We start from the raw sequence: 15,998 nt of genomic DNA, 5'->3' as shown, positions 1-15,998 counted from the left end.
ATGAGATGAAATAGATTTTATTTATTTATATTTATGAGATACATAGTCATCATTTTGAGTTTGTAAATCAATGTTTTGATGTTTTAATTAAAATAATGACATATGTAGTCAAATTTTGAGATAATAAATTCACATTTTTTAATCACCATTATGAGATGCATAGTAATAATTTTGAGCTAGGAAATCAAAATTTCTACTTATACTAAGTCAAAATTCTTATTTTTTTTAAATTAGCTAAACTTGCTTAGTAAATGTCATAATTTTGACTTCTTTAATCAAAAGTTTACTAGAATCACATATGGATGGACTTTGCTCAGCTCAAACTCCATCCACTGAGGAAGACTGTGATATGCAGTTGAAAGCACTGGAAAAATCTAATAAGTGGACCTCTGTCCAACTACATTAGATTAGAACTAGAAACTAGAATTGATAAGAAATTATGAAACTTTTACTGACAAAAGTGCTGCACTTTTTAAGTGATTTTGTCATTTTGAAATCTGCAGTTTTTGTAAAGTACGCTGTGTTTCCTCACTGACCTTTTGGGCCAAATAATTGTCATATTTAAAAAGATTTACCATTTGCACCTATTCTGCTGATCCGTGTCCTTCCCCTTCACACTGAGGATAACTCACATCATTGAATGAATTACTTCTTCAATTACAGCCCGACTCTCATTCAGGAACAAGGCAGTAAATCAGCTTTATCTAAATCCTTTAATAGCTCCATCACTGGGCAAGCAGATGGATGAACCAGAGTGGGGGTGCTTACAGAAGGAAAGGGGTGCACCCCCTGCTGACCCAAGTTGTGACACAAATCCACCTTATTATAGGTAAGCAGATAGAACAACAAAAAAAGCAATGCTTCCACTGTCTGAGTAAGCAAATCAGTCAGATTTATTTCCAGAAATGTAACTAATATTTGCTAAATTACTAATATTGTATTACAGTAAACCAATAGTAAATATAATACTAACTAAAACTAAACTAATTCTGCACATTATCTGTATATTCTGTATGGTTTTGATGTTTTTATTTTTGGTTGGTTTTTATACTCTAGAGAATTGACATTTCATTTATGTTGAACTGACCAAATTAACTTGAACATACAGTACACATACAAATAATAAGCTTAATATATAAATAGATAAATAAATGAATTAATAGAAAATTCAACAACAGTTGTTGAGAAAACAAATCTCACATTGAGGTCCACATAGCAACTGTTTTGGATATTTAGATCATATCACAGGATCTTCATCAGTTGCCAGTTGTCATGAAATTGTAAATGTTCACATTTCTATTTTTTGTAAGCAGTTTAAGGACTTTGCAAGCATTTCAGCTTAAATATGGAATCAAATTAAATATGCCAAATAGTTAAATAGATATGGAATAAAATGCAACGTTCAATATAACACAACCTTAGAACTTTAAAATGCAAAATATCCTTATTGCTGAACTAATAATAGTAATGAACTCAAAAGCAATGTTACAAAGTGCTTCACATGAAGCTGAAGTAGATAATTAAATAACAAGAGTGATTAGCAAACAGGACAACATAAAACAAACCATAGCATTTATAAAAATGTGCTTTGATAAAAGTAAGTTTTTAACGCAGCTTATATTTTAGTGATGTGCTTGTTACCAACACACAGACGCTGTGTAACTGGACGCTGTGATGTCAAACTGGGCTAAGAAGCTAAACACAGTAAGATGCTGTTAAATCTCAAATAATAGTCAGACTGTTAGCACAGTGACAGCTGGTCCCCTGCTCGCTCTGTTGGAGGGCTGGGCATGACTGCTGGGTCTAGGACCAGGATCTATACCATGACCAAGACCTGGACCAGGACCACGTTACAATAACGCTGCAAGACTTGGCTGTGAAGGTCTGATGGGTCTGTCACCTCTGGTTGATCTTGACAGTCTGTGTTAGTCGCTCAGTCCTTGTCTCGTCCTTCACTCTGGTCAAAGACTGATAATCAGTCTGATCCCGAAGTGAACCCTGCATCAATCCTCAGGCCTCTCAGACCTGCAGAGACCCCCAGCAGGACCACATACTAATATGTATGACCCACAACAATGGGTTGAAGAAACTTTTTAGTTCCTTGAAAAGTAGTTCCTGGGGATAAAAGTTCCTGGTACTTTTGGTGGAAAAGCAGCTTTTGATGTTGTGTTAAAAGAACTTGTTGGCACAGAAATTGTGATTATATTACACCAAACATCAGCAACACATGGTTGTGAATAAAATACAGTAAATGGTTATTTGTTTTTCTTTTGAGACTCTCATGTGTGCAGGTTATAAATATGAAGCCACAGGCAGCATCCAGAAAGACTGAAAACAGGGGGAAACAGTCCAAATATTATAAAATATGCCTATACCAGCGCGTCTAACACAGTAACTTCCTGAAGTCTTGTCATCACTGTCAGGTTGCCAGGCAACCAGCAGAGACTCCCAAGTTACTGTTCCCAGACAAGAAATAGTTCGGCACATAACTCTTTGTAAAACCACAACATGTCGTTTGAGAGGGACAGTTCACCCCCAAAATCAAAAATACATATTTTCCCTCTTACCTGTAGTGCTTTTTATCCATCTAGATTGCTTTGGTGTGAGTTACCTGAGTTTTTGAGATATCGTCCGTAGAGATGTCTGTCTTTTTTTAATATATTGGGACTATATGGCACTTGGCTTGTGGTGCTCATAGCGCCAAAAAAATACATTTGAAAAACTCAACAGCAACGTCTCTTTCCAGAAATCATGATCCGGTTACTCAAGATGATCCACAGATTTGTTGTGAGCAGTTTCATGTAGGAACTATTTTCGTTCTACTGATAGTTCCTGCATGAAACTGCTCACAACAAATTCAAAACATGAAACATATAAGCGTAAAATAAATACATACAAAATGCTTTTACTAGTATTTACAAACTAACATAACCATATAATAATTATTATTATTATTAAATATAATAATAATAATAATAGAAAATTAAATATGTTGTCCTTTAAAATTATATCAAAGATTCTCAATCTGGGGTTTATTTTAGGGAGGTTGAGAAATTACTTGTAGATAGAAAAATATATTTCTACTAGAGACTGTATCACAAGAATAAAAAGACCTAATTCACATGTGATTGAATTGCACATTTAAATATTTAAATGCATGTTTAGACCCATTTTAAATGGGGATTTTTCTGCTTTTAGTTTTTAAGCTGACTGTTTCTTTTTTTTATTTAGACCTATTTAGATTGCTCTTCTTGAAAATTTATCACTACATGTCCTATATGTTAACACTCAAATAAAAAATATTATTTTACAAAGAAGATCATTAATCACAATTTGGGCCCATTAATCAGAATCAGAAATACTTTATTGATCCCCGAGGGGAAACTCTTTTGTTACAGCAGCTCACTGTCACGTCAGTGCACACAGGAATAGAAGTACTAGCAAAAAATATAATACACTAAAATATAGGTCAGAAAATAAAAACATGTACAAATGTAAATACTACTATAAACAATTTTCTATATTTTTAAGGCAATATTTATCTAATCTCTGTGAAATGTATTTTACAGGCAAGTGTGCCTTAACAAGAATGGGAAAAGCACTGAACTTTGCTAAACAAGCCAAGACTGAGGGAACAGTTTCCCCAAATGGTGGCGCTATAGCAACCATCTGAATGTTAAAACTCAATTTTGTGAAAAACCTTTAAAGTGAGGGTGAATTGTTTAAAATTTAGTCAGTTAGTGAATTCTGAACAAAACTGCAAAAATCTTTTTATCCCTTCCTGAATAATTTGATAGACTGGACCCACAGTTCAGCTGGTTACAGCTATAATAATAGTTAATAGTTATAATATTAATAGTTGATTTGTATTCTTATTTCACCACATAATTGTGAATCAGACAAGGGTCAAACTTTGCATGACTCTACATGCAGCCTGACAGGCAAAAAAAGGCTGAGAACAGGTTTTGATGGACGAAACTGGAAACATTAACAATAAATTATGAATGTTTTTTGTTATATCTCCTGTTAAATGATGACTGAATTGAACCCAAAATGAGCAGCAGGGATGTCTGGTGTTTTATCCTCCCATACTTAACTGCTCTACTGTCTCATCCAACATTGATTTGGTCTCAGCTGTCGGTTCACCAGAACACAGCAGGGACGTTTCTGGAGCCATAAGCAGAATTTGATCTCCTCACACGTCGCCCCCACCCCGCCCTGCTGTCCCAGTCCGTAAATCAAGTCACCTGGACAAAACCTTAAGATGGAACTGTAAAATATTGTCATATGGTGTTCTTGTGATACTGGAAAGTTACAGTAGTGGTATTATGAATATGTCTACTGAAAAGTACCATAACACAACAACAGGAACTTCAGACAGAAAACCAGTTTAAAGGTAGACTCCCTGGGTTTCGTGAAGCAACCAATGGAGCCCCAACTCCCCAAATTCCCTTTCCTTTGAAACTATAATCCAAATCACAGAATTGCGGCATCCCAATGGGAAAACCTCTAAAATATGTTTTTGTTGTTTGTTTTTTTACTGTAAATGTGTTTGGAATTATGAAATGATATAATACAGATGAAAAACAGGACATAAAGCCTTGTTTTACTGCCATCTAGTAGTGAAATCTTCACCCTTTTGAAAAATCACAGTAATATTTCTGTAATATTACTGTATTGCTTTGACATTTGTAATACATCTAAATATTTTAGATATTGTAATACAAACTTTACAGTTGTTCTGTTGTTCATGATAAAGGCCTACTATCTGTGATTAAATATTGGGCATGGACCAAAATCAGTAATATTTTCAGTTAATATAGTAGGTATATTGTATTTTATGTTTTCATTAAGACATGACTGCCGTATCAGTCAGGCCTATATTTTTACCTTCATAATCCAAACACCATATTTTATCCAAAATGTGATAGATATGATACATTTACACCAGCCTGAAAAGAATAGTATTAAACCAATAAAAAATTAGGCTAATTGAGTTGACTTCCAAATATAAAGCTAAGGCTCTGTGTATGGCCTACTGTGGAACCTAATGTCCTAACAGAATAGATATGAACGACCAAAATAAAAACATGCCTTTTAATAAGTCTTAATAATTTTGACTTCCTAAATCGTCATTTTGACTAAATATCTCGAAATCTTGATTTAGTAAATCAAAATCATGACTCATAATCCGAAGTATTTTTATTTATTTATTTTTTCATCATTTCCACCCAGCAGCACTGGGCTTCCAAAGTATCCGTAATTAACAGCATATCATTTAATCCAAAACGAAGACTACGTTTTTTCCCCCAGAGTCAAGTGATTTAATGAGCTCGGCGGTGAGCGGAGTTGATCGGGCAGTGAACGCACCCTGTGTGTCTGCTCTTTAGTTACAGTATGGCGGCTTGGACTTGCGGAGGAGGACAACTTCTTCTAGATTCCTTCCAAAAAACTGTAGGAAGGCGGCGGCTATAACTGTTAACCGTCACGGCAAACACGACCTGGACTGAGACAGACGACGACTGCGCAACTTGTGGCTTTTACCGAGGTCTTTCCTGGAAGATAATCGGGCTGGTGTGATGCGTGAGGACCCGCAGTCAAGAAACTCCCCTGATTTTTCCGCGTCTGTTTCTGCCCTGACTGTCAGTTAGCCGGCTAGCTGCTTGGTAGCTCACCACATTCATGCTAACGTTCGCTTGCAGGGCTCCGTAGTAGCCAAAAGACGGGCTAGCTTGATGCTTTTATTTGCTCCAGGAGACAGGGATGGCATTTCGCCTCCATTCGGTAAGCGAACTGGTTGAGAGGGGTGGGGAGAAAACATTTGAGGACCTGGGTGATAAGTTTGTCAGCACTCATTAGCCTAGCCTAGCTTGCTGGTACAACGCCAGAAAACGTTGGCCGAGAGTTAGCGCTTTGCCTGTCCTCTAGCGAGCTAGCCAATTAGCATTTTAGTTGCACAAGAAGACCTGCTAATCCCCCGTTCATCCCGGCTGAGTGTTTTGAAGCCTCTGTACTAACTAATTCAGACGAAGAGTGGCGACTGCTTTAGTTGGCGAACCATAATTGGACCGTGAATGTTTTACAACTCAGGGTTGTTTTTGGCGTTAAGTCTTGCTAGGTATCGTTAGCGGTCTTATAGGTGTTCTCTGGAGGGAGTGGTGACGTTAGGTAGCTAGCTAAGGTTCCCTGTATCAGTGTAAAAATGTCACTCAGATTATGACAGGCTGTAAATTAATAAATTACAGATGACACATTACTAAACGCCAAACGTGTGTAAACCGACTGGCGTGTTGCACATTGGGGTGTGTGCCCCTTGATATCTTACCGCAAGACAAGACTTGACACAACTAGAAAGCGCGCAATATTTTTATTAACTGCTCCCCATACACATTAGATAGTTTCCTGGATTGGTAGCTCATTCGATCAGTAGTCACAATTATTGGCGTGAGCTGTTGCTATCTTGGGAGATTAAAGATCAAGTCTGTGGTGGCTGACTGGCTTCCCTCACCTGCTTCAGTGCTGGAATAGTTTGATGGACGTGGGAGGCTGTTTGCCAGACTGTCAGAGCTATACTCAGTCATGTATGTCTTGACACATGGCACCCTGGTCTGTACATAGTGCCTGCTGTCAGATGTAAGTGTCGTTATGTAGCTTTGGTGGACAGTCAGTGAAGGGAATGTGTTGTCTTTTTTATACCTGTTGGTTTGTTTTTTATTTTTTTCAAACACAGGAGAGTCTTGTTGAATCGAAGTGGGAAAGCGGTGCAGCCCGGGCTGTGTACAGTGGACAATGTTTATTAGTTAGTGCCTAGAAGCTTAGAGGACTAACAGTTCTGCCTACATATAGGCCACAGATATTGTAGATTATTCATTGGGGAGTTGCAACAGAAGCCCGCCACTCTGGATCAAGAAAACCTGTCCCTCGTCTCTGGTTGGAGTAGTACTCTCAAGCCAAAATCAATGCCTTCAGCGCTGGCCGTGTTCGCCTGCCGACCCAACTCGCACCCATTCCAGGAGCGGCATGTATACCTGGATGAGCCAGTCAAGATCGGCAGGTCTGTGGCTCGGTGTCGCCCGGCACAAAACAATGCCACCTTCGACTGCAAGGTGCTGTCCAGGAATCATGCCCTGGTCTGGTTTGACCACAAGACCGGCAAGGTAAGAGAAGATGATAATGACAGGCTTATTTTATTACTGTATTTTCCCTTCAGGATCGACTTTCCTCCAGGATTTAAGATGAATTTGGTGCAATTCTTCGCACACTTTTTGTTGAAAAGTCATAATTGAATAGTTGAGACACCTTGTCCAAAATTCTCCAGCAGGCAAGCACATCAAGCATGTTTGGAGGGAAACATCAAACTCTGGAGTGTTGCCTCCTGTGGACATATCCAACACTGTAATACATAATCCCAGTTGAGCACAGGAAATGTTCCCAAAACTCAAGGGATTATGGGTAGAAAGGCACAGATGCTGTTCCTCATGCTAGGAAAGTTGGGGAAAAAAGCAGAACAAAATAAAGTCTGGATGGATTCTGGATTTATGTTCCGCCCTCTGCAAAAATATCTATCCTGCTTGAAGACAGCTTACCGAAACCCTGTCCAGTTGACAAGCTACCTGTGAGACTTCTGTGTGCAAACTCTGCCTGTAATTGTGCAGTGTGAACCTGAATGAACAAAATCCAACAAATACTTGGTCCTTCTTTACCATGTCAAGGAACTTTCCATACCTGGAGCCTTTCAGGTCATGACCCCGGCTGTTGTTTTCTGTTTCCACTCTGCAACCGTGAAGGTTAGGATGTATGTCATAATAAATGTGTTATTCTAAAACCAATATGTGTTGTCTGTTAGGGATATTTTCTCAGATTTTAAACACAAAGATCCAGTAAAAAAAATTGTACATTTTATTTTGTGGGAACATCTATTTTGTTATTGGACATTTGGCTCAGATTTGTTTCAAATACAGGGTCCTATTTTGTTATGTGCCCTGATTCATAAGACCTGTCTTCTTCATCTGCACCATTTTAATGTCACAAATAACTTGAAAACAAAGTTGTCATTTTTGGGTACACTAAAGGCAAAATCTTAAACTCACCCTGCTTATCCTCACTGTTGTGTGATAAATCAAGAAGCTACAAAATCAAAACATGAGGAAAAACAGGGGAAAAAAGCAGCAAATCACATTTTAGAAGCTGGAACCACTTAATGTTGGCATCATAATTTTTCTGTAAATCCACTAATCCTATAGGCACTACTGTCTTCTTTTTATACAGTTTGTCTCTGTATAAAGTAACTATCATTAGGAAAAGTGTCAGTGTTGAAGGTCAAAACTGTTATTGTTAATTCCTTTTACTTTATGAATGAATAGAACAGAGTAAAAAACAGCTGCAGGGCTTATTTTCCAGTCAGGACTTAAACTTAGTCCTGTACTAAACAAAATTCAGAGCAGATATCAATTGAGGAATGTCCTTAGTCCAGTCGAGGAATGTCCCTAGTCCAGTCTAGGACTAGACTTAATCTTATCTGGGAAACCAACCTGTAATTTCTTTACAATCCACAGGTCTGAGATCTGCAGCAAATGGATCAAATCTGCGTGTCGTAGCATCTGTCGTTGTGTGTCTGTAGTTTCTATGTAGAACAGGTTGAACAGGCTCAGACAGCCATGGGATTACCCAACTATGTGGCTTGCAGGGACTTTGAAATACCCTGTGTGTGTTGGCGCACACACCGTAAGCTATTTATAATGACACCAGTAGCGTCATCCTTTCCTCTGTTCAGGAATAAATGCACACACACATGGATTGACCAACATGCAGACACCTACATTCACTAACGATTCACCAATATATCTGTATTGAAATGGATGAAACTGATGATAATCACAAAAACATTTGGACCTCCTGAGGTTTTTTATGGCTTGGATAAGAGCTGTACTGGTACTTTGTTGAGCTGATAAACCCGTTCAATTGTTTCTCAGTATGATGAACCTGGTCACTGACGGGCTCTGAAGTAGTGCTGAAGTAGCCCGATCGTACAAGAAAGGCTTCACCGATATTGAATGAATATTCAAAAGGTGTTCTCTTGACCCAAATATAAGAGAACTGCCTTTTGCAACACCTGTTTTTGGATAAAGACTTTTTTTAAGATGTGAAACACTTTACAAGGTTTATTTTTTATTTTTTTGGATAGATGCTTGGTTGCTCACATTTGAACTGTACTCCAGTTAAATACAACATACTAATATAAATGTAAGTTTTTGTGGCTTTCTTTTTAGTAATGAATGTCAATGGGGAAAAGAAACATTACATTTCTTTTTTCTCTTTTTTTATGGTAATGTATTGCTTCATTATACATTAGGCCAGAAATGTCAGTCAAACTTTAAATGGGTCACAAGAATTTGGAGTTTTTTGGTTTATAGTAGGTTTTTGATACATTTGATGCTTTTAGAGATGCAGATAGACTGTTAAACGGCAATGGCTCAGTATTCACTTTTTCTTGCAAAAACACACACACACACACACACACACACACACACACACACACACACACACACACACACAGGAATTAAGCACATAGACCTGGCTTGCCTAACCAATACCTCATAACTGTAGGTTCCTCTTGTAGTAAGAACATGGTCTGTCACATGAGTCTGCAGTTTAAGTTTGTTCAAAAACCAGCCAATAGTTTCACTTTGCTCTAATATCCTGTTGAAACAGAGTTTGATCCAAGTTTGTTGCTTTTGCCTGAATTGTTCTGACTATGAGCGTTGTGATCGACCATACCACGCAGCAACCAAAAGTAGAACAAGGTAAAATGTCGATGAAAACTGTTTTAAAATGTGTTAGGCACATATTCATACTTGTGGTGGTTTTTGTGCTCAGCAGATTTCACCTCCATCTTGTCTGTGTGTGTAATAAGTGTGCACTGGAGAGAAACAGGTGTGATTGGTCGCATCCTGTGATTGATGAATCAATCAGTTGGCCCAGTGATCCAGCAGATTGCTTTATTATTGATGTTGTCATTCTGTACATCAGAGCAGGGTCTGCTACTGTAGGACTGGAAGAGATCCCCGCAAAGATCTCTCACTCTTCGATTCTGAGGGACTGACGGCAAAACCTGATGTTCCACTAGAGCCGCTGGAAAAAATCACCACATGATGACATCATGTCTTCTATGTTTGGTCAGTTTTATTGTTTTGCAGCCAGACTGAAATGTGATTAAGGATTGTGACCTGTTATGTACTGTAGCTTGCTGATGTCACAGCCTCCTGCTGGGAGTGTTGCCTTGACACTGACTACTGTGAAGGAAGGATAGTAATTGAGATGAGCACAGCTGGTGGGATGAATATCTGAAGGGCTCTTAAAGAATAATAAAGTGTGTTCTTATTTAAGCAGCAGCCATCATGGGAAGGTCAGATCAGACCCAGCTGCTTCTCTTTTAACCCCCGAAGGTCTTGGGACCTCAGTTTGGGAACCACAGTTCTAGAGGAGCTGAGATCCAGACAATCAGACAGCCTGCTGTCCAACCGAAGGACAGTCAGATGAGATGTCAGTGCTATTCATTGTTGCTTCCTTCCTCCGTAACGTTAAAAAACTGTCCCCAGATTGAAATGTGATTTAAAGATACTGTGATTTCATGGTTTATACTGTATAAATAGTTTTTGTCTACTGGAGTCTATCACATATTTTCCATTTATAGTTATTTCTTTTTATCATCACTGCTACAGCAACCATATGTCAACCCCAGCTGAAGTTTGTTTACATTCCATGAAAACAAGACAAAAACTATATAACCATGCTAGTGGTAAATGTTGAATGTAACTTGTTTTTCACAGTCCCAAGGTTGTTCAGCATGGAGACATTGAATTCAAAATACTCCTGCTTTAAAATTTCCCCAAACAGGAACTTTCAGGGGAGCTTTGCATATGCCCTGCCTGATTTATAATAAGGGCTGGGTACTTTTTTGCTGCCGATTGTCATTAGCACTGACTAAAACTATTAAAACACTAAACTTTAAAAAACATTGTTACACTGTGTGACATGACCTCCATTCATTACCACCACTTTCATTACCATGAACACATACACTAAAGTTTATTTTGAGTCAACTCCACACAAACCGTCCTGCTACTGGGAATACTCGCTCACTAGAACACCAAATGTGTATTAATTACGCTGCTGAAAATAGTCAACAACCTTTCTCCTGTTTAGGTAAAGTTTGTTAAGAACTACATTGACCAATTTGTTTTAGGAAATGACTAAACTAAAATATTTGTGAGGTGTTTTTTAAAGATATAGATCTTTAGTGGACTTGGGGCTGAATGCCACAGACAGAGTAGGGAAGTCAGAAAGTATTGAAAGACGGACTACCACATTGTTGGTTTTGGTCTTTTTGTGGATTTGTTGACAATAAGAAACCTATAGAATGACACCAGACTTATACTTAACATTTTAGAGCTTTTGCTTCTCTTGAAAAAAAGTGGGAAAACAAGTGGATGTATTAACACCAATAAAGGCCAGTTCCAAGGCCATGGTGGTGTGTATAACGACTCATTGGGACACTTGATGGAACAGAGCCATTGTTTATGTTGCAACTCTGCTTTTCTGTTGTGAAAACGACTTGAAATGCTACCTAACAAGTGTCCTTATACTTGAGACAGAGCAGTTATTCAGCTTTCAGTAACTGTCATTAAACCAACCAGGCTGTCACTAAGCCACTCAGAAAGCTCTGAACAGCCTGTCAGTCAGTCGGTGGTGTGCACAGGCAGATACGTAGTAGATTAAACCAGATTTAGCACTCACAGTGGAGATCTCTGTAAAGCAGCTGTATCACTTATTCATCCAGTCATTCATTCATTCATTCATCCAGTGAGTGTGGACACTGAACCTTAACACGTGCCAGTTGACCGTATCAGACCAGGTTTACCCTTCTGGAGGTCACAGTTGTAACACTACTTGGTAACTCCACCTACAGAGCCCTGACACTGATCTGTAAAGACAACACTTTTTTGGTGTCCAAGCTACAACCAGGTTTTAGTAAATGTTACAAGAAAAAGTAAATGAAATATCAATGAATTCAACATGCTAATCCAATTCTTGGTTGGGTGCAGCATGTGTTTATTTATACTAGCAGGTAAGCGTCCGAAATGTTGAATCGTCGGGCTTCCTGCTTCATTAATAGTCTACTAGCGAGTCCACATACTGCAGCATCAGTGCTGCAGCTATGTGTGATACATTGTTGGAGCAAAATTTGTCGTCTTGTGCTGCTTGTTTCCCTGCTGGCGGCTTATATGCCCCATGCAATACCTCACATCAGGATCCGCAGTATTTTCTGCAGGCTATTGTCACGTTTGGTCAGTCCTCTGTGGAGGATTTAGAGTTGAGAAGTGAAAAGAGTGCAGGGGAAACCCAGACTTTAATTATAATATGAATAAATGGTTTAAGAGTCTAATCAGCTTGATGTCTCATGGTTTTAAACAGCTGTATACCAGTTGGCAAGTAGAAGCCTGTGCTGAGCTCCACAGAGGGAATATCCCTCCCGCCAGGTGAAAAAACATTGTCATTTTGTACTTAGTGTTTATCGTACTATTATAAAGGTTCCGTGGTGAGTTATGTACTGTATTTAGCTCTACGGCTGCTGCTCATTTGGGACCTGTTTAAATCATATTTTTCAGTGGTTGTAAATGAGAACATCAGCTGCTGTCTGCTTATACTGAACCTCTGAATGTATCCTTTTGCAAATGTTGTAATTCCACTATGATGGAAATAAGTGCAGTGGAAGTAAAATTATAGTTCATATCATGTTTACATTTTCTTAAGTTTTTAAATTTCATCAAAGCAATAAACCGTAAAGGTAGTGTGAAGGATGTGAAACAAAACAACTCTGATCAGTTCAGTTTTAATTTCTTGATCAGTGATATTTAGCATCACTGACCAATATTTAGCATTTAGTCAGCATATTGACTAAAGCTGTCAAGGTTCATTTGAAATTCAAACTACTATTTGAACCTTTTTGGTGGGGAAAAATTAAATATTCAATCTTTTAATGATCTGTCCCAACTTTGAGAGCAACAGGCTGTGCCTTGTAATCTAGCGGGAGTGTAAAATTTCACTCTGATCTTGTGCATGCCCCGTTGCCCTTTGCAAATTATGGTAAAATGCAATTGCCCTACAGGAAGGTTATCACAACAACAAATATGAATTGACCTTATTTGTAAGGCACTTAAACAACGGAGACGGCACAAATTAACAGAACCATGTAAATTATGCAATGTAGTTTAGGATTAGGCTATAATGGTTGCATTTAAAATAATTTGGACAAATTTATGTGTTGGTTCTCTTTCATTCAAACTTGATTTGTTGAAAAAGTTACAGCCCTTTTGTTGATAAGCAAACACTTGGCATGCTTTAAACCTTAACTACGAGTTTGGCAGAAGTTTTTGCTGTTTCCTTTTTCCTCTTGTGTTTTTAACTAGGGTTCTAGGCTCTAGGGATGGAAATGCACATTTGTAAGCATGTCTGCAGAATGCTTACAAACATGTTAACACCCTTAACATTACAGGCTAAAAGTTAGCATGTTAACAAGCTGACATTTGAATTTTGGAGGATAAACTGTTTGATTTTGGTAATAACATGTCCTCCGCTCTTCTCCACTCTCAGGAGAAACTTACCCGAGTGAATACAATTTAAGTTTCTGGTGTGTAATGCACTTTACAGCCTCACTTGTCTAGTAGCATGACTAATGTAATATGTGTTGTTGATTTAAGGTCAACGTAAATAGATTTAAGGACTCAAATTGCAATTTGTGCAGCTGTCAGACCTGGGTGTTACAATTTTGGCAGTGGCACAACAGCAATTAATTTTCCAGGATGTCTCATCCTATAGAAGCACATCAGGTCTTGTTTGTGCTTGGTGAAAGATTATGTTGTTGTCAGTCTAGTTGTTCGGTTATAATGAGAACACACACACACACTCCCTACAGTTGATGAGTCATTAGATTGCTGTAGGCCTCAGGTGGGGCCAGATATACTCTGAAATAGGGAACAGATTCTCCATTCCCTATACCTTTTTTGTGTTACTGCTGCACTACAAGTGCCCCCTAACACTCAGCGTCAGTAAGCACAAACGTAATGTGTGTGAATGGATACGCGTATAGCTGCATGACTAGAAAGGCAATTTATACAGCTGTCAGCTGTTTTTGGAATTGATTCAATCCTAAAATCTCTGAATAAATATGGTGTACATGAAAACACTGACTGTTTTTTAAAAGGATAATTTGTTTGGAAAATACACCGCCATCCCAAGCTGCCTCTGCAAAGCATAAATCCTCACTGCTACAGCCTCACTGCAACAAGAGTGCTAACATCACTGTAAGACACAGGCCACATTCAGTTAGTCAGGGCACGGTTTTAATACAGCATCATTCACCAGCCTCTTTAGTCTGTTTTTGCACAGGAGGGTAGTTAGTTTGTGATAAAGACAACCAGAGAGCTAATCAGGCAGTCAACCAGGCAGCCGGTGGAAAGCAGTGCTGACAGTAGAGCCAAGCTGTTGTCTGGTATCAGTATTCCACGGCATGGTAATGGCCTCAATCTGAATACCAACACAGCACAGGAACGCTGTTACACAGACAGGACACAGCTCTGTAGCTCTGTTTTTATCTGAGTGTGTGAGTGTGAAGGAATAAGACACTGTTGGCAGGAAAGGCACCCTGGCAAACTCAGCTCTGGCATTGTGCATGTGTGTGTTCAGTGATAGGAATACTGCATGCAGATACCGCAGCAGGACACCACAATGAAGCATTAGAATAAGATTCGATTCAGAATCAATTTTCAATCATTTTTCACCCACCCCTTATTAGAAGTGAAACTTCTGATGGTTGTGAAGCTAGTACAGATGACCAATTTTCAACTGTTTATTTTTCAATCTTTTTGCTAAATGTGCTGTTTCCTCTATGACTTGCAGTGTAGTCAATAGTAGAATATGCTTCAGTTTCTACATTACAAGCAACCACTGGTAAGGACATCAAAGGTCAGAGGTCACAGTGCCTGGAAAACAGTTGATGGAGGTATTGAAATTATTTTGGATGATGATGATGATATAATAATTATAAAAAACCCCCACAAAAAAACCTTACCTGAGGTACACAAAGCAAAAAAACATGCTAAGTTGTAATGAGTCAACAAAAGAATAAGATAAAAGATAAAATAAAATATTAGAGGGCCGAGAGCCATGGCAAAAACCAAAGACAATAATCTGATTGTCGGATATGTGGTAGTACTGTGTTCCATAGTTTTAAGGCATAGGCGCTAAAGGCTGCTTCAGCAAGTTTTTTTTGTTTTGTTTTTTTGGAGTCCTTGGAACTGTTAAAAGTCTAGAGTCTGATCTTACTTTTACATTGAGGTTCAGTACCCAACCCTATGGATGCCAGAGGGGAAAGAACAGAGCAATAATAATAAGTTGGGTAAAACAGTCTGGTAATGAGAAAAATGTGTGTTTTGCGCTGTTTTAAAGTCACACAGTTTTTAATATACACAATGTTTAGAAATGCATGGTCTGCCTGCTTGGTTAGATACTTCCAGTAGAAACCTTTTTTCAGTAGGTCACCATAGAACGTAAGACTCACGTAATTAGGAAATTTCTAGACATTTTTCTTCCATTTTGAACCTCTTTTATTTCTCTTGTGTGGTCTGTGTGTAGTGTTTGATCCTGACACGTGATATTAACTTTTACTATTTTGAACTTGATACTTAAACTTGCTGAATTAGAGGCAGGTTGCATAACTCGTTCATACATGATGCAAGCCTTTTAAAGCACTATATCTTTTTTTTTTTTTTTTTTTTTTTTTAAGAGTGCAGCGGTGTTAAAGCCCTTTTACTATCTTAACGTTTGTTACATCACTCTATTCTACACCAAAAATTATGAGGAGCCCTATTTCTACAGGTCTTGTTGGCTGCTAAATAAGTGAAAGTATAGTGTGAACCTTAGAAAAGATTAACATACCA

The 15,998-nt window shown here is 38.3% G+C and overlaps 1 protein-coding gene across 13 annotated transcripts in view; it reads left to right on the top strand.

Moving 5' to 3' along the window:
* Nucleotides 1-5,332: 5,332 nt before the first annotated feature.
* The window catches only part of slmapa (sarcolemma associated protein a), a 68,317-nt gene continuing 57,651 nt past the window's right edge, over nt 5,333-15,998 (top strand). For 11 of the 13 annotated variants that reach the window (XM_044210345.1, XM_044210341.1, XM_044210354.1 and 8 more), the window contains exon 1: nt 5,333-7,157. In XM_044210345.1, the coding sequence (XP_044066280.1) occupies nt 6,960-7,157 (198 nt within the window). In that variant the 5' untranslated portion in view covers nt 5,333-6,959. The remainder of the gene's footprint in view (nt 7,158-15,998) is intronic. The other 2 variants (XM_044210277.1, XM_044210264.1) reach the window with 2 other exon arrangements.

This window comes from Siniperca chuatsi, linkage group LG2 (genome assembly GCF_020085105.1).
Source record: "Siniperca chuatsi isolate FFG_IHB_CAS linkage group LG2, ASM2008510v1, whole genome shotgun sequence".
Classification (NCBI taxonomy): domain Eukaryota; kingdom Metazoa; phylum Chordata; class Actinopteri; order Centrarchiformes; family Sinipercidae; genus Siniperca; species Siniperca chuatsi.
This window is presented reverse-complemented; position numbering and strand designations above follow the sequence as displayed.